Source organism: Dermacentor silvarum, chromosome 1, assembly GCF_013339745.2.
Source record: "Dermacentor silvarum isolate Dsil-2018 chromosome 1, BIME_Dsil_1.4, whole genome shotgun sequence".
NCBI lineage: Eukaryota > Metazoa > Arthropoda > Arachnida > Ixodida > Ixodidae > Dermacentor > Dermacentor silvarum.
The window spans coordinates 343040961-343060577 of NC_051154.1; the positions used below are offsets into that span (position 1 = coordinate 343040961).

The following is a 19617-nucleotide window of genomic DNA, read 5'->3' on the forward strand; positions in this document are numbered from 1 at the left end:
TGAATAATGAAGAAAAAGCACCAAGTTAAATACGAACCATGATAACCATTCGGTAATTTGCCCAGATCTGAACTTGTTTATCAATCACCTTGCGCAGAACTTGCCCATCGGAGTAGCCGCAGCGCGACCACTGCAAGAACCCGGGCCAGGGCTCCCTCAAATTTGACCCTTTTGTGTCTTTCCCCTTACCGGCTTGTTTTCATCGCAGTGATAGACAAACGCAAGCAGATAAAACGTTGCAGTTTCGTCCGAAAGGCGAAGCATCGATTGCGATAGTGTGACGGAGGGAAGAAGCAAGACGGGAAAATATATTACAATATTTACACGATTGACAATGATCGACACAACCAGTCAGTAACTGAAGCGTCGTCTTCTTCGGCCCTCAAGCTCGTGCTCCTCTTCCTCGATATTGTGCAGAGCAGTGTAACATATACCCGCCCGGCGTGGGAGCGCCGTCCCGGTGCTTCCTAGGTAGAAGAGGACTGGTAGTTTCAGGCGGCTGACATGAACGATGTCATGGGAAGTCTGGAGGGAGCGAGTAGTAGGTGTGACCGGAGAGATCTCGTAGGTCACGTCAGTCAACTGGCGAAGGACCCGTAAGGACCGGAGTAGCGATACATTAGTTTTTCAGAGAGGCCGACGCGGCGGGTCGGAGACCATAGAAGGACAAGATCCCCGGGAGCATAGTCAGCGTGACGGTGACGACTGTCATAAATGCGTTTCTGTTTGATCCGGGAAGCACAAAGGCAATGGTGAGCAACTTGGCGTGCTTCTTCGGCTGGGGCAATGACGTCGCGGGCATACTCAGACACGGGCTCTTGAGGGATAGGTAGTATTGTGTCAAAGGCAATACGGGATCGCGGCCGTACACAAATAAAATGGCGAGTAACATGCAGTGTCGTGGCGCGATGAATTGTACGCGAATGTGACAAAAGGGAGAGCAGTATCCCAGTCACGATGGTCATCAGACACATACATGGAGAGCATGTCCGTTATTGTTCGATTAAGCCGCTCAGTAAGACCGTTCGTCTACGGATGGTATGCAGTAGTAAGTTTGTGTTTGGTAGAATAGGAGCGGAGCAAGTCGTCCACAACTGTAGAGAGGAAGTAGCGACCCCGGTCGGTAAGAAGTTGACGAGGAGCGCCGTGGTGAAGAATGATGTTGTGCAGCAGGAAGTCGGCGACGTCCGTTGCACAGGAGGTTGGAAGGGCTCTGGTGATCGCAAACCGAGTTGTATAATCGGTTGCGACGGCAATCCACTTGTTGCCGGAGGTAGATGTGGGGAAAGGTCCAGGAGGTCTACACCAACGCGAGAGAAGGGTTCGGCAGGAACGTCAAGAGGTTGGAGTCGACCGCAGGGAGCGCAGACGGCTTCTTCCGGCGCTGACATAACTCACACGAAGCGACATAGTGGCGGACAGATCGGTATAGACCAGGCCAAAAGAATCGTCGCCGGACACGGTCGTGCGTACGAGATTCCCCAAGGTGACCAGAAGTTGGTACATCGTGCAGCTGGGACAGAACAGTGGTACAAAGTGGACAGCGATTACGAAGTAAGGATAGTAGTTTTATCGGCCGTATGAACTAGCAAACATAAGCATACCAACTAAATTAACAAGGATGGTGTCGAGCGCGCCCAAGCAAACATGAACGCATCTCACTCGATGACCGCGGGAACTCGCTGTCAAAACGCTGTAGTGAGTAAGCGTGGCTGCCGCAGCGAGCAAATTGACCTTCATCCCGCCTCTTGCATCAACGCAACGAAGCAGCGAAAACACAGCGCAGGGAGGAAGGACTCTGCCCTAGTGACGCAAAACTAACGGTAAATTGGCTATCAATAGCAGCGATAGTTTTTTTGGAACTATCGATAATGTAAAAAAACTATCGCATAAACTATCGATAGTATACTATCAATAGTGTTACCATCGATAGTGCAATCGGTGTTACTATCGATAGTACCATCGGTAGTCCTATACGTCTTTGTGTGTAGGTATGTACATTCGTGAGCAGACTTGTCTAGAGCACTGGAGTGGTGTGCTGCGGAACAAATCATAGTGCGCAACTGCTGTGGCAAGGCAACGCGCTCGTTCCTTACTTTATGTCTATGCAGCTTCGATTCAGTTCAAGCACTGACCTTGAAACCCAGCAAGAATACGTTCTGAAGTAATAATTCGACTTGGAAACCAGCTCAGAAGCAGGCGCGCCAAACCTTGCGTCTCGTGTCGCTGTTGCCAGCACAAGGACATTTGGGACACTAACACTTTATCCAGCAACATGTGCGTACATCTGCCGAGCTCGGTGACGGGTAGAGTGCGATAACGAAGAGTGCTGTCATAGTTAGCACCACATACCACGCACTCGGGAAACCAAGTTTATGTTGCAATGAGTTCGCGCGGTTGATTTCATGGTGTCGGTAGTACTATAGAAATTACTATCGATAGCGCTATCGACAGTTTTTTTAGCATCTATAGAGGTGCTATTCTCGACACGCATGGCGGTTGCACGGCCGCCATTATCCGCCATGTCGACTCCTCATTGGGTGTCGAGAAGTCACGTGTTTTGAAATTTGTGCCGGGAAACGGTAGTTTTGCAAAATGCAATTTTGCGTTTTCATCAGAATGACGAAACGAGACGTGGAGCTGCAAATTTATCGATTAATACTTTTTCGTGGTCGTTGAACCTATATTGCGACTTTAGCGCTTTAAAGAGAAAGTGGACGGTAGCGTGCAGAAGCCCGTGCAATGCATCTGCAATTTCGCGAATATGTGGTGGCGTTCCAAGATAGCCGGCATGTCAGTTGTTGATTGGCTGAAGGAATATCCCGTGAAGAGAGCCACAGGAAGGGCCGTTTCGTAAACGTCAATTTGACGTTGCGTGACGTTGCGCTGGGCTGCCATTGCAGGGAGTTTCCGCCATAATTTGTGGTGCGACGAGCCGCAGGAATTATGGTAATGAGCGGCCATATGCCAAGGTCGGTCGAGAGGCATGCCTATCGCCGCATTTTCCCTGTCATTTGGGGCCATAGAAATCTTTTGTTAACAACGCGTGCTCATAGCATTTGCATCGCTCTCGGGAGGTGTTGGCATTTGTGTTTTGAACCATCATTTTATTAAAAACACGCTTATTTGAAATAATATTGGTTGAACATTACAAACGTTCTGCGACTTTTTGCAATTTTCACTGCTGCGTTTGTATTGTAATCAAAATTAATGACTTTTCGCATCATCACAGGCTATGACAATGGCGACTTTTTAATTTATAAAAAGAAATGTACGCAAGACGGCGGCTTTAAGTTTCCTCACGTGGTGCGAGTAAGTAGCGAAGTGAACGAGAGATGGCAGCGCCGGCGCTTGCGTCGCGCAAGCGGATGCCTGTGGCGCGCGCAACGTTATCGATGATATTCGGCCGCTTCTCAGCCAGACGAGTCGGGCTGAGTGACTTGCGTTTCACGAGATAGCGATAACGCGGCCTAGAGAGAGCGCTCATCCTCACTGGTAGGTCGCTTATGTTGTCTCAAGGAAGAAAACAAGCACGTGGGCGCCAATATACGTTGACTTATTCCGTTTCCCGAGGACACGCATCCTAGCTAATGAAGCAGACGACAGCATGTGCGCACGCAGACAACGGAAGCGAGAAACGATTTTGATGGAATAATCGTGTGCTTTGAGCTAGCTACTTTATTTTTAGTGGGGAGGAAAACTGTTTTGCTTTACCAAGAAGGCTAGGTTAATGCCTACATTACAGTTTCTTAGGTGAAACATCAAATTTGCGTCACGTTACGAAAGCAAATCGGGGCCATCAGCGCCATTTTGTATAAGCGTCGATCCTACGTCACGCCTCGAAGAAAATGGCGGAATGTCCTAAATAGCAGCTCTGCGAAGTGCTCGACGAGTGTGCGATTTTCTCGGTAGACGCAAGAGGAAACTATAGCACGAGTTCTGTTTGCTGCTACAGTCTGCATTATTCTAACGGCTGTCATTTTCAGCCTCTCTCTCTCTCTCTTTTTGTAACGACAATTTTCTTTTGTGCGTGTGGTTCATGTACTTAATAAACGCCAGCAGCACATCGGTTCTCGCTAAAATTTTACCCTATTCCGTTATGATACATGAGCCAGCATGCCATAGCCCGTGGCTACTGCGTTTCGGCAGGAAAATAACCGGCAGTGAAATGTGCTTTATTTCGCTATTTATTAGCAACTTTCGTACAGCAAGAGATACAATAGACAAAAGAATATTGCAGAGTTGAGTATCTCGCATCTACAGAACAAACTGCAGATTGTATACGCGCATATACATAAAGCTTCTTACAATTTCTGAATAGCAAGTCTTTTTTTTTTTGCGGCAGCAGTTATCTGCGATTACTCATGCAAAAAAAATATTAAGGCGAGACCGGTTGAAAGACTGAAGGCAGCACATTTCGCATATTCAAACACAGACAAGGTGGAGTAGTCCGTGCTGGAGCTGTTGTCTGGAAAAAAATGGAAGTAATAAGTTTTTGCTTACACACAACGCAATTGCAGGAACAAATTTCAACACTCTTTCCGCAAAACAGTGCTTTAATTTCATGCACGTACGTCAACTCTTATCATATTTAATTGTGGGACTTATGCTCAAAATATGGCACAAAAATTTAACAATCCAAACTCTTATTTTAACTGCTACTATATTCAACAGGTTTGGAAATCCTGCTTTAAAAATTTAAATTATGGGGTTTACGTGCCAAAACCACGATCTGATTATGAGGCACGCCACAGTGGGGAACTCCAGAAATTTGGACCACCTGGAGTTCTTTAACGGGCACGCAAATCTAAGTACACAGGTGTTTCGCATTTCGTCCCCATCGAAATGCGGTCGCCGTGGCTGGGATTCGATCCCGCGACCTCGTGCTTAACAGCCCAACACCATAGCCACTAAGCAACCACGGCGGGTGAAATGCTGCTTTCTCAACGGTTGTCTGAAAACACACATCAATTTCTTACAGCTATATTGATCACTGAATTTCTTATTCCCTTGTCAATAAGGCACTGACGGATTAGTTTGTTCAACCTTTTTATATACTCCTTGTTTTCCTAGTTCTGCAGAATGCCTGTTAATGGAAGACGATCTTCCAGAAGTTGTAAGCCACTGGTCAACGGTCTATGAGCATTTCCTACTATAGAAGAATTTCTTTTGCACAGGAGGAGCAATACTTTGCGGGAACACCGCAGCGCGTGGCTCGCTAAGGGCCGACGTAAGCACCTTCGTACGCATTGCGCGCCAGCGCGACTTGACCCGAAGGTAAATTTATTCGTTCTGAACAAAATCTGCTCGTACGTCTGCTTAGTTCTCAGTTAACCGCGAACATCGCACAACGCAGATGAATACTCGATAAAGACAGACAAGAAGGTGCTTTTTTTTCGCAACACAATTCGCCGCGCAGCGTAAAATGCACCCGGCGCCGTAGAAGGAACGCGAAGGAAACGGTGCTTGCAGTGCTTTCTGCAGTAGCGCAGTGCTCCTTCAATTGGTCTCTGCACCTTGTGAAGCTCTAGGTGACTTGCAATGTCTAACCAAGAACAGGCAAGTCTAACTTAACCCCTTCGTTCATGCAGGAAGCATTCAAGGATTTTTGCAAAATTATCAGTTTATTCCATAAAGAGACAGCAGTCGCCGAGATACAACGAAACGCTATTTTCGCCAGCGCTTCAGCTAGCACTCACTCGTCTCAGAAGCTGCTGTCGTTGTGTAATTTCAATGTATTTACACACCACAGAGAAATATACCGCATACGGAATACTCTTCCTTTCGTCTTACATCTTTTTCGATAAGGTTAGCGGATACTCGCTATAACAACTGCATAAAAAGAGTGCTTACCTTTCATTCTCTTGGAAGCGGAAAGAAGTGGCCCTGCTGTCCCTTCCCATGCTCGTCAACCGAAGGCCACAGAGTCTTGTGGCCTTTCTTCTGTTTTTGTACATCGCTGGAGCCACCGGCCGATACAGAAACAAATGTTGCAGCGCACAGTAGAAGGCAAAGGCGTGCACTTGTACAAAGGTGCAGAGAGCGACAGGAGCAGACGAACGGAATGACAGCCGAAGCGATAAGAGCGAAACCGCCGCCCGTTGGCGCAACGTGTGAAGCAACTAAATGAATATGTAGAATGCTAAAAAACGAAAATAGCCAGAAACACATTCCATTTCTACAAATAATTGATTGCATGGCTTTAATTTATTGCTATGTAGGTTGAAAAGATAGAGCCACATATGCAAAACGTTACTGAATTTTCCTTTGGCTACAGTGTCATAGCGACGCTTTATTGCCAATACCGGAACTAGCCCGACTGTCCACCGCCTGATTATACTGGCAAGCCTGAAGTCCTAACATTAATTTTCTTAAATAAGTGATTGTACTTGTAGGACCAATTTCATATAGGAAAGAAAGGAGATGTTCTGCACAGTTGCACTCCCATCACTTCGCTGCGCCGAGTCGTCCTCTCTCTGGCAAGAGCTTAACCGGTTTCACCGCAACAAAGTAAAGTTATGCGGTGAAGTATACACAATAAATTGCAGTGCAGGATATTGAGAGTGGAGAGGGGCACTGTTACGGGGCATAGTATGTGTTCCTGTATGGGCAACCAGCGCTGAAACTTCGCGTGCCAGCAGCAGCGCCGTAACACATAGGCTAGCGAGCGATGGAAACAGTTTCCAGTGGCACATACTGCGATTTCGCGTCATCAGTTTTACCACTCTTCTTGAGGTACATGTGTCCAGTTTTGGCCTGACTGGGAACCGGTGTGCTAGAACGCATGAGCGCATGCGCTTTTCCAGCGCGCATCGGTATGGCCGTATGGCCAGAGCTTGGCTGGAAACATAGAGCTAAAGTAAACGTTGATACAGCCGCGCGTCTGTTATCCAAAATGTGGTACCATTTTCGTGGCCTCCCTATCTGATGGTGTCAGCATATTTCAGCTGCGCACCCAAACTGCCGTATCGCCTCCTGGCCAGCGCTGGTTCCCCACTGTACATGCGCGAATGCGCCATCTCCAGTCATAGTACAAGCACTGAGACACCTAATAAGTGTGCGGACAGAACTTCGGACGTGGTGATTGAATCCTTTGTTTTACCCCCCTAGCTCACCCTGTATCTGAGATGGGGCCTAAAAGGCGCTTCTTAATTATACACGCGCTCACGTCTCGTTTCAATATTCTGGGCTGTTACACCCAGATTATTTTTGAAGCCACTACACGGAGGCACCTCGTACGTAGACTTCGTAGGCGTCACCATTGCCCATTAGCTTCTTCTTCTTTCTTTCCCTCCCTCCTTTTAACGGCTCCCTTTCGGGGCCACCGAAGTGATGCATCGGTAGGGTTCGTGCCATGCTCTCCGGCCTTAGCCCCCCAAAAAGGGGCTTAAATTCTTACGACAATGTCAGAAACAGCTCTGAAGGGCTGTCACTACAGTTAATAGACGTCTGAGTATTGTACTGCGACCGGAGGCTGCGCGTGCGCGTATAATACCGAGCTAGCCAGGTGGGCGAAACAAGTGGTTAAATCGCCACAGCCACGTCAGAAACAGCTCTGAAGGCTTTTCAGTACAGTTAAATCGATGCTCGTACTCTGAGCGGAAACGGCGTGTCTGCGCGTGTATAATTAAGGAACACGCACTCTATGTACCGCGAAAGTGGTCCCTTTCTTTTCGTGGTAGTCTTCAGCGCATAACACGGCTGCGTTGCAGCGAAGCTAATTTAAAACTGGCACACAAGGTAGTGTAGAGATGACTGATCATATATCTGTCAAACGTCGCAAAAGCTTTTACAATAGCTAACTGGACTAATTCATTCCAGCAGATGCAACGCTCAACACAAGATCATCTAACCTTTGACGGTTTGAACTGTAGGGTGGTAAGTCTCGAAACAAACTCGTGATTTTCCTGGTGGTGCCACATCAAATTCCCGCGATGAGCAAATAGGTTAGGCTCAATGCAAATGCCGCATTCAAAATTTATCGGCGCACCTTTAGCAAAAGAACTTGACTGTTCACCGTGCTTTGTCTTCAAGTGCCTCATTCGAGCTGACTTTCACTGATATTGTAGATTAAACAGCGGACATGGGATTTACCCCGAAGAGTTAGCAGGCTGTTCAACAGGTCAAAACTTGCCATGACGATGTGCGCCGTGAACACCGAAAGCAAAGCGAGAAAGTACAAGTGGGCTTCTAACACCTCCACAGAAGCAGATCCTGACCATTGGCGTAGCCAGAGGGGGGGTTTGGAGGGTCGAACCCCCCCCCCCCCCCTTTACCTTTTCCCAACGGAACAGAAAGTTGCAAGAGGTGGGCTCCAAAAGAGTGACTTGAATGAACGGGAAGGCGTCAATGTTAAAGCAAGGCGAGGGCTATACTGGCGGTCCCGAGGGGGGGGGGGGGGGGGCGAGTTGTCGTGGGGGCGATACTCTCCCCCAGCACAGAACATTGCGGCCTATTCCTGATTCCGGATTGTGTTAACCATAACTGCTGAGGGGAGACCAGCGCTAAAAATTCCACACGCAGATCCAAATGGCACGAGCGCGTGCATGAAACTTCGGGGCATTCTTGCTCCCCAACAGGCCTTCGTGTCGTCGGAGAGCTTCTCGTTTCTGGTGCTTGACCGAATTGGCGACCCCGCTGCGCGGAATAAAAAGCATTCCGCAAATATTGCGACTTGCTTGTCTAGGAAAGGCAAAATAAGCACGCCTCTCCCAACCCCCCCCCCTTTTTTATTCCTTCTTTTTCTTTCCTTGTCTCTGAATATCATTATGTTAATAAACTTGAGAAGAGCTCTTGCTATCTCAGGCTAGTGTGTACACGCTGTTAAGAATGAAAACAGGGCAATAAACGGGACAAGAAAGACCCACAGAACGCTGATTTGCGCACGGCAAGATATATCAAAGACGGGTGTGCTGGGCCAGGGAAGCTAAGAAACTGCCACGACAGACAGGTGGGTAGGCAGGTAGGTGAATGGCCTCGAAGTCCACGCAGAAACAGAACTATAGGATTTCTAGTGGCCGCCATGCCGTTAAAAACTCCGGGGAATGTTAAAGAGTGCGACAGTAGCAAACTTAACAGAAAATAATTTTAAGAATGGGAGTGGGGTGATGGATACGAGGAGGGGGGGGGGGGCGCATATATGGCGGCAAGAACGAGTCGGTGGATAATTATGGGCATAGCTAGAGAGCGTCTCGTCACTGCCAGATTGCTCAAAACCAGACGGTCGTGGCCAGTCACCTAGATGAGGTTCACCTACCCCGCTGTAACACGGGCTAACTTAGATTTGTCGGAAATCGTAGATTGAACGGTTCATTTAGGCGCGAATTATTTATTCAGGGTTCAATTCATATAATACACTCACACAATAACATAGTTTCATTTCTTTATTCACTTTCTCTTCAGAATAAGGTGCAAGTTTAAACCCGGCGCCCACGTTCATCTCCTGAGTGCACACACGTTGAAATCTGGCATGCAAGGGCGCAGACGCGCATGCACGGCTACGCGCGTGCGCGCGCACGCACAAGGCGGGGAAGGCGAAAAGAAGGCTAGTGCGGCACGCAGTCACCTGATTTCACTAGGGACATCTCCGCCTCGCAAATCTAGGGAAGCGCACAAGAGAAGATCTGACAACACTAGTGTGTTCTGGTGGGGATTTAGTCGCTCCCAATAGAACGTCCGCAAGTCTTAGTGTAGAGTCACGAGCCGAGACTGTTGGCAGAGACGTACTCTCTCTCACGTTCGCGAACCGAAGCATTTCCTCAGATCAATTTTTGATGCAATATGATGCACTTAATGCATTTGCGTATCGGCAACCTGCTTTCCTGAATCTGGCTTTCTCGCCCAGAAGCTGCATCACTGTAACCGACGCTGTAGGTACTTTGTCAAATTAGAGTTCACCTCCATATACAGTCCAACACGATTGTGCGGAAGGATATAGAGTAAATGTAATAGTATTTCGTTTCGTATCCCCAGCACTATCCTGTATCTAGCTGCAGCTACGTCACCCTCGTAGCTTTAAAGGAAAATAACAACGCAAGTCTCCAGTTTTGATAGGGGCTCTGTATCACTACTCCACATTCGCATTTCATTGCCCCCCCCCCCCCCCCCCAAGGAAAGAATTATTTATGTTTTTTCTTGTTCTCCCAACAGTTTACCATGACACACTTGCGGTAGTACAACAGAATACGAAATTTCCTTCTTTTGTGATGTAAATTATGCCTCAGTCTGAATGTCCACGTCAAGGACCGGAGCTCTAATGGATCACGCATTCGTAAAACAAATACAAAATTTGAAATTGACAAGATTTATGAATCTCACTTAAGTGTAGATGGTTCCCTACCTGCAGTCGTGCGCCGTATCATCTACGGCGCACCACAGTAGGCTTGAACGTCTTAGCAATAAACATATACACAAACTTACGAGTCCTGTCATAATGCACCGTGACGCTGAAATGCTACCCGATTCTCATTGATAGTCCACAGACGCGACTTGTCTGCAACAATTTTTCTGTTTCTCGTTTCTTCCATTTACAGTTCCTGGCGTACGTATAGGGTCGCAGCTGCTCTGTCCCGCGTACAATTCCAGCATTCGATTGGATGAGGCCCTTGAAAGCGCTGCTGCGCGGTCCCTTCATATATGAAACGCGATCGCAGTTATACAGGCAATCACTTGAACTGTGTACTCTATTGTTTTTTTTCGAATGCCAATGTGGAGTTCGTTGCAGTAATGCTGAGTCCCAATCTGCGGCGGCTACAGCATGCAACGGTATATACTCAGGTGACAATGCATCTGCGTTGATTCTCTCAGTGCTGATGCATATAAGCAGTGGCATTGTGGCATTCATGCTGGCATACAAATTAGAATGGCTGCAGCATTCGGCACTATAGATACTTACATGCTAGTACAAGTAAGCTAATGCACTTAATCGTATATTACATCTAATGCTAATGCATCTAAGGAGAGTTACTGTACTGTTGAGCTCGTGTTGAGATACAAGCGGCTATGGCTACAGCATGCGGCGTTGCTTAGGTACTAATGCATGTAAGATACTGCGCCTAATACTAATGTATCCAAACAATGCTACCAATTCTCATATCGTGGCTAAGCATGATAACATAGGTACGAAGTAAGGCAATCTGTACGAGTTACCGCAAATTCCGGCGATAGCTTTACATTGTTTTGGCTGATTAAACAGCGGAAAGGGATTTGGTTACACTTCTTGGCACGTCATCGCAGTACCATTACCACACCACTTGTATCATTGATAATCGTATACGTCCGTTTCGCGTCTCAACAGTGACCACAACTGGTACGTTGCGATGGCAGTGACGTAATCGATAATGTGATAGCGGTAATGTGGCAGCGTTCGATTCTTGCGAACGATGATGCTGGAATGATTTGAGACACCGTGTGGAAAGACAATGAACTGAGCTTCGCGCACCAGTTTGTCGTGACGTGACCGATTTTTACAACGTCTACTCGAGCCTTTTTAATTGTTTATTGGTACACAAGGACTATGCATTTCATTTTGAAGGAACCAACAATAAAATCAAGCCACTTTCGCAAACTCATCCTGAGCCAAAACCGCGAAAAATACGAAAAAAAAAGATATATTTTCAAATTTATAACGTCAAACTGACCTGTCGACGATCAGTTTCCGGCACGAAATTCGATAAAGGAGATTTTGGCCCTTTTTTTATCTCAAGTAAACAACATTTCTTCCCCCGCCCAATGAAGCAAATGTTTCCAAAGGTTACTGTAATAGTCTAAACTGACTCACTGTTGATCTATGGTGGCCCTTTAAAGGACACTGAAGGCAAATACTTAGTCGACGTGGACTATTCATATACCATTCCAGAAACCTCGCCACGCTTGTTTCATGCCAATAAAACACTTAGTTTGCGAGATTTCATTTGAAGGGTCCGACTACCTTTATCGCAACTCAAATCTCCCCCCACCCAAGCATTTCCCACGTGCAACCAAAGTTCCACATGTTCCACAGAGGGGTTTTAAATGCCACCGGTCATTCAGGCTGCCATTGTTGTGTGAAACAAAGTGTTCGATCTTTGTAGCTGAAAACGCTTGCAATGTTCACCCAAGCTCAGCCACAATTGCTACGCGAACTAGAACGTAGCTAGCTCAGTAATGCTACACAACCACGGCGGGTAACCAAAATTCAAGTGACGTATCAGGTGACGTCTCAGACACATTAAACAAACTGTTATCATGAGTAGAAGCAAGATCGAGATGACTATGAAGGCTACGAACAAAGCCACATTTCGGGACACATGCGCCAGTAAGTCATCAATTTCTTTAACAATAAAAGAGCTCGATTATCCCTGTTCGCGTTGAGCGGACACCCTTATAGATAATCAGCGTGGCCACAAAAGTGTCTACGTGTGCTTTTCCCGGTTTTGCTCATATTTGTCGAGCAATGTACACGTGTCTTTTGACGTTTTTAAGAGTATAAGTATGCCTTCGACAACTGGAAACAAAAATGTTGGTGAAAGTTTGGGCGGTGTGTTTGTCTAATGTGCCTTTCCGTGTCCCTGTCATTCTGGCGGCGCTACAAGAATGTAGACGAAAAAAAAAAGAGAAAGCCACGACCGTTCTAACGTGCCATTAACCACGCATAACCAGTGGCGATCTCAAGGCCACCGAAAAAGAGATGAAGTAAAGAGAAAACAAGTAATATGAAGTAACAACACATTCGAAGGAGAATGTCAAAGTAATTTAATGAATGTCTCGTGAGTGCGCAGGCTTTCGCCTTCATCTTCTTTATTGTCTACTGAAGTGACTGTCAACGTTTTTTGTAAAGGCTAACCAAGACAGCAAAAACATTTGAGGGAGTTACCCTTATGCAAGCAATAATCAAGAACTCACCCTTCAGCCACCCTAATGCGGAACCCACTCAGTATAGGCACGAATACTTGGCACGTCTGAGCCGTTCCTGAATGAGCGCTGATACACTGTGCCCATTCCCATACGAACAGCCGCCATTCTGTTCACGTTTCCTCGCGTATTCTGTCACAGCCTTCGTTTAAAATTTCATCAGTGGTGAATATTTAGTCCCGCTTTGGACGAGACTGTTTTCCTTATGTTCAAGGTATTTTCTGAACACGCGGCCTCTGGAATGTGAAGAGTGAGGTGTTTTAGCTCTGTTTGCCTGTCTTCATCTTTGCGATTTCTCTCCTCTTTCCTTTCCGAAAATTCTAAAATTTTCTAACCAAGGTCCGTATTCTCTGACGCTTCCGTTCTCGAAGAATTCGCTTTGCGAGCAGCGATTGGTGGCCACCTGGGTGACGCCATCGCCTCGGCGCGCGCACGCATATTATGATGACGTCACGCACATGTCAATCATGCGGCAACCGAATTAGCGTCTGCTACGAAGCGAAGTGGTGCGAGGTGCTTCGTTGGGATTTGTAGGCGCCATGTGACTCGTGCCGAGCCCGTGCGTGCCGTGTGCACCGGCGAGATCGGTGTTCCTGGCAAAATGACAGCGATGGTGATCCCTGTGGCACGTGTGTTCGTGCTTTTAGCTAGCATCCTTGAGAGACAATGACGACCTCGACATCGAAAAGACGCGTTTCAGATGGCAGACGAAGAATTCAGGAGGCAATTATTTTTATTTACCAAGAAGCGTTCCTAATTTGCTACATTTTACCTTGGTTTTTGACGTTCACTTCAAGAAAAAAAAAACTGCACACCGATTGGCCTCTGCCCTTCCTCACGTTCTAATTACGTCAGCGGACCGCCAAAACGTGACGCCACCGCCAAACTGAATTCTTCGAAAATCGAAACATTACAGAATACGGCCCCTGGAGCACACCACTTCTCCAAATTAAATAACAACTCGGGATTCTTTTTGGGTTTGTAGTGATTCCCGAACGCAAAAATGTGGCAGAACCCATTTCACGATGAATGTGATGCGATTAGCAATAAGGCAATGTATTGCGCCACACAGTATAGCCAATGCGGAGACGCCTCATGTATGGAGCGATTGTGCAGCTGCGGTACTTTCTGGCGCTTCCCTATATAAACAAGCTGCCTAATCCAGTGGCGCATCCGTGAAGTCCACGCTTTTGTCACAACCCCAGCAATTCCGGACATCGCATTTAGTTCACAGCTTTTACACCACGTGGCGTACGGACCTTTAAGATTCGAAATTCGCGCGATGACGCACGAAGTGTACTGGATGATAACAGAATACACGTTTTAACAATAAAAAATGAAAAAAAAAAGAACCGCTGACTAGAGCACTGCACGGGCTCGGGCTTAAACGAAAGCCCGGGCCCGGCCCGGCCCGTGGGCCGGGCCGGGCCGGGTAGAGGAGTTTTTTCACGGGCTCGGGCCGGGCTCGGGCACGGCGTGTGCTTTTTGACCCGGGCCCGGGCCGGGCTCGGGTTTTTAGACGCGGGCCCGGGCCGGGCTCGGGCTTTCTTCGAGTTATTCTCGGGCTTCTCAACTCTGAAAAACATGTATTTTTCGGTCTCGGGCCGGGTTCGGGCCGGTTTCGTGTCGGGCTCGGGCCGGGCTCGGGCTTAAGGTAAAGGGGTGGCGGGCCGGGCCGGGCGGGAAACGTAGATTATTTCCGGGCCCGGGCCGGGCCCGGGTCTCGCCATAAAAGTTTTGATCGGGCTCGGGCGGGCCGCCCAATGTAAAAACGGGCCCGGGCCGGGCCCGGGCCGCAAAAATCGGCCCGTGCAGTGCTCTACCGCTGACACCGTCGAGCATGGACGAGGGCGAATCAGGAATGGCTGATCTGATAACCGCCGCGCGTATAAGACGAGTGGCCCGCTAGTCTACTGTGAATCAGCAGTTTTGCTGCTATTGAGAGGCGTTTAGAGGCTCAGCCCTGCTTCGAGAAAGCAGATGCAGAATCTTGAAAGAGCGGCCTCCGCCAAGCCCCCCTTCCGTCCATCTTTTCCTCGTCCAACTTTTTGTCCGATCGAATCAAAAAAGCAAAAATGCCCTTTTTTCGCTTCATCTCTCGAAAGCTGATTGTAAAATAATAATGTAAGCTTGCGAAATGGTGGCGATAGGCGCATGTTTCAGGATATGCAGTCGCATGATTGACGCCCTTAATCTCGGTTGGCCTCAGTTTACGAGTCCATTTGCGCATTTGCGTGCAGATGCCTGGTCGAGTTATGTTCACTGCCACGGAATTTCCTTTTTTTGAAGAAGGCGAAAGCCTTAGGTGCATGGCTATATTTTCGGTGCACTTGGCGGTGACCTTGGCGAAACCGCGCTGTAACGAAAATGGCCGACGCCGCAAAGAGTAAAATCACGTCAACAAATGCTCGGATTGACGTCAGTTTTCTCAGGGAGGTTCCTGTGAACAAAGTAAGTTAGTGGCTTTGTAAAGAAAATTTGGTACATTTCAGCCGAACACCTTTTCTAAGCTCTTGGTAAGCGACGGGTGTAAATGCAGAAAATCATTTGTAACTGGTCAGTGTTCAAAGACCTGCTTCACTGCACAATGGCATAGCCAGAAATTTTGTTCGGAGAGGGGGGGGCTCACGTTGCAGCGCGGCCTCCTCCTTATAGAATTTGTCCAGGCATCAAATACATCAATAATAACTGGATTGCCATTGCCAATGTCATTGTATATTAGAGGCTGCAAACAAACTACCGAATGCTACCCACTGTCAAGTAAAATATGTATTTTTTCATAAAGGAATATATTCATATGTCCCAAAAATTGTGGCAGGAATAACTGATATCAATGCTTCCGCGTTTTTGTTTTGTCGATTTAATAAGTAATCAAAATATCACACGAACTTTAGAACTATATCAGTTCCAAACCAGCAAAGCAGTGCATACAGCTGGTGTGAAAAACGTAAAGGGCATGTAAAGAACAAGCTGAGCACAAATATTTTGATAAATCTTTGTCATTCACGAACCTTGTTTACTTTTTTGTACAGTCGCGAGCAGAAGTTTGGAGACCATGGCATCAGCAAAAAACTTAAATATATTAAAGTGCAGCTGCGCGGCCCCGAATTGGCTTAATACGTTTTATTGGTCCAACACGCGCACGTAGGCTTGCGCTCTTGATTTCCGCCGGAATACCCAGGCTGCGAAGGAAAATAAAATAAAATCGTGGCAGCAGAGAGGCTCGGCCTTTCTGTACCGACGTGGGAGCGGCCCGCTACGTGCTGACGCGCGTTCCGAGGGACCGTAATAAAGTTTTATCATACCATCATACCATACCTTTGGTCCACAAACTTTTGCTCGTGACTGTTCATATGCAACGGCCAGGGAAAAACCTCAATGACGCTGTCCTTCGCTGCAATAGATTGCGCATGAGCAGTTGTTACCGGTCGTGTATTGTAATTACACCGATAATATAGTCGCAACAGTGAGTACATATAAGAAGGAAAAGTTCTGCAAGATGTAAATTAAAAATGCGAAAATAGAATGGAATATACAAGAGCGAAGATACAAGTTGATAAAGGGCACAAAAGTGTCACTGGAAACAAAATGCACTGTTTGTGTACACAAAGCCTCGCAACAAGATGTTTAAATATATGTATTAGTTCCCAATAAATCTACGTATTTAAGCAAACGTCACTGTATGTAATGCGTCAAACAAGACAAATAGACATGTTGCGCAGTCACACATAGTAGCTTTGCGCATAGAAAGACAGACGATCCAGGCAAGAACAAAACTATGATCGCAGAAATCGTGGTATGTTCCGGAAGGACCGCCTGTTGGGCTAGTTGGTCTAACATAGTTACTTTCAGTTTGGCAGAACAGTTTGGTTCTCCTCGAAGCTGACAAGGAAGGTGGATTTGTTGTGATGCAGAAAGGCATGTTCAATGAAAAAGCCCAAGCGGCAGTTGACAAGAACTTTGTGGCTGTTTAGAAAAGTGCAGTGAGGGTTAAGACTAAGTTCATCAAATTTTTTAAGGACTTGGAATTTAATGTTCTTGCTAGTGGTATTAGAAATAGTAAGGGGAACAGTCTGAAGGTTTTCTTTTCTACAAAAACACAAAAGGTAGATGTCCCTTTCAGAACCATTGTGAGCGAAGGGGGGGGGGGGGCTTGGCAAAAGAATGTTAGTCAGTTTATACTGAAGAGCCTTAAGTGACTCACGGTTGTTGATCCTTTCCGCGTGAGGAAATCTGAAGAAGTCACGGAATATGTGAAACACAACGAGAGTATAGATTATGGCTTGTCTGTCGACGTTGAGGACTTGTTTTAGTCGGTACCTCAAGATAAGCTTTTAGTTGCTGTTAGGTTGTGCATTGAACAGAGTGGCGAATGCGATTTCCAAAACTCCGCTTGCTTGTCGGTTCATAATTTAACGCTTATAGAATGTTATCTTAGTGTAACATTTATTGTTTTTAACGAGCAGCCTTTTCTGCAACGTAGAAGAGTGTGTATTGGGTCTTGCGTGGCTCCTATTCTATGCGACATATTTTTAGCTGATATTGACACTGCGCCTGATTTGGCTTTTAATGAATGGAAGGTATTCAAAGTCTTTCGGTACGTCGATGACTTTTTAATTCTTTTAAAGAAAGAGGACGGTTTCACAGCCCCTGGGAGTATTCATTCAAGCTGGGCAGGGTTTGAGTTTCACTCATGAATCGCTTGGAACTGAGGGGTTACAATTCCTGGATGTCAGGCTAAAATTTAGTGTAGGCCAGGTTTGCTGAGAGTACCTCCAACAGGTTAAGAAGTGTCTCCTGCCTTTTGACTCTGCCCACTCTAAAGTAGTAAAAAGGGGCATCGCATTACAATCTCTCGATGCTGCGCTCCGTAAGTCAGGCCCGCATTATTCAATGCAGCATAGCTTTGACAATCAGATTGGTCGCCTATTAGCAGCGGGATTCCCTGAGTTGCTTGTTGCTGCGGTGGCCGAGTCTACCCTGCAGAGGGTAAAGCTTTTTACTTGATGCATCGACAAAGGCTCCAACCGCCGCCGTACACTCCGCCTTTCATCCCTTACAACGACATCCTGTGGCATTGCGCGGTCACATCTCGTGGCAGAAAGAGGCTGGATCGCGTCTCAACATTTCAAAACGGCAATGAAGGAGGGCGGTGTTTCACTGGACACATCGATGCCGGGTGGTGGGCGCGGCTAGTCTAAAGATTGTTTTAGAAATAAAAAAAATACGCAAAAAAACCCTGCGAGTTGAATTCCAATGTGAGGGCATGGAGCCAAAGTCCTGCACTCGCGCAAACTTGTATACGGTAACCGTGGAGAAGGGAACCGTTTTCAGCAGCCTCATGGAACGTAAGAACCGCTGTACCCACGGCACTTTCTTTGTTCTCCTCATGCAATAACGGTGGCGAATGTCTGCAGCAGCATTGCACGTTGTAGGGCACCGTTGTAGGCAACAACTAAAGCTCAGCATGGGCCACAGTTTTTGGAAAAGCAGCAGCGTAGCAATGGTGGCAGCCCAAAGGGAAGCATTGGCTTAGGAGGTGCTGCTTGGGCAACCCCCTCCCCTCACTTTAGCGATTGCCGGAGGAACATGCTGTATTTGTAGGGAAGCCAGGTGTGCTTCTGGTGCTGTTGCCCTGTGCCCTCTTGCATCCCGTAAGGGAAGCCAAGTGTGGCTTCATCAATTCAGAGCCGACAACGCCATGCAGCGTCACCATGCCAAATACTGCCGCCTTCCGAACAGAACTTTCGCTGTGATCATACCCCTTCAGAAAGACAGCTATTATCTGAGGCAGCAGCTCCACAATAATCCTTTGATGCACTTCCACTAGTCGGGACATGGCCTTGATGACAGCGATCACAACGTCTTGGTCATCCGACTCCCCGATGAGCCGGAATGTTTGCTCGGGGTGTAGCGCAGGCACAGATTCTATAGAACACAGCTCAGCAGCACGCTTCACCTCTCTTTCAGGCTCCTTCAATGTTCCGAAGATCTTGATCAAGGTGAGCTCAGCATAATTGTGGAAGTGTTGCGGTTGCCTCTTCAACAATTCAGTCAAGGCTCTGAAAGCAACCACTTTTACAGGCACCACTTGTTCTTCCAGATCCTTGGTCGTGGCCGGGACAGCGGTTGTCGGCATACAAACGCATGTCGGCTACTGATGGTCAGCATGTCGGCTACTGATGGTAGCACGGCGTTTGCTCCGTGGCGTCCGCGACAATGGCGGCAGCTGCTGCTGGAACTTCGGGCCGCTTCGACATTGGGCCGCGACCGTGGAAGTAAGCGGCTGCTGCTCCTTGTCCCAGGAACTGTCAATGTTCAGCTTGCTGGTAACCTGCTTGGCAATGCGCTCCTGCTCCTTGCGCTGGTGGGCCTCGCGCGGGTTGTGCGCGTAGTCCGGGTACTTCCTTCGGTGGACGGCGACAGCTTCGGCTATCTTGGGCTGGAGGGGCTCCTTGTCGGCGCCGCGGAGAGGACGCCACAGCTTTGCCAGGTGGCTGCTAACGCACCGGTTGTGTTCGTTCACGTTCATGGCGGCCACCGAACGCCTCTTTTCCTGTGCGAACTGCGTGATGGCGTTTGAGGGTGGGTGAACACGTGTTCGCCGCTGGTAGCAGTATTGCACCTCGCTGCTCAACGATGCACCCGCCATGCCTGGATGCGTGGCCACATCGGGAACTGCCATCGCTGCTTCTGGTGCTGGTGCACAGCCTGTACCAACAAACC

At 47.6% G+C, this 19617-nt stretch overlaps 2 protein-coding genes across 2 annotated transcripts; both read right to left on the reverse strand.

Annotated features, from left to right (window-relative positions):
• Positions 1 to 18460: 18460 nt before the first annotated feature.
• On the reverse strand, positions 18461 to 19030 carry LOC119444284 (CLIP-associating protein 2-like). Its single transcript, XM_037708710.1, has one exon. It carries the CDS (start codon positions 19028 to 19030, stop codon positions 18461 to 18463), a length of 570 nt encoding a protein of 189 aa, XP_037564638.1.
• A 15-nt stretch (positions 19031 to 19045) lies between these two features.
• LOC119444295 (sex-determining region Y protein-like) lies at positions 19046 to 19576 on the reverse strand. Its single transcript, XM_037708719.1, has one exon. The coding sequence runs from the start codon at positions 19574 to 19576 to the stop codon at positions 19046 to 19048; it is 531 nt and encodes a 176-aa protein (XP_037564647.1).
• Between the last annotated feature and the right edge of the window lie 41 nt (positions 19577 to 19617).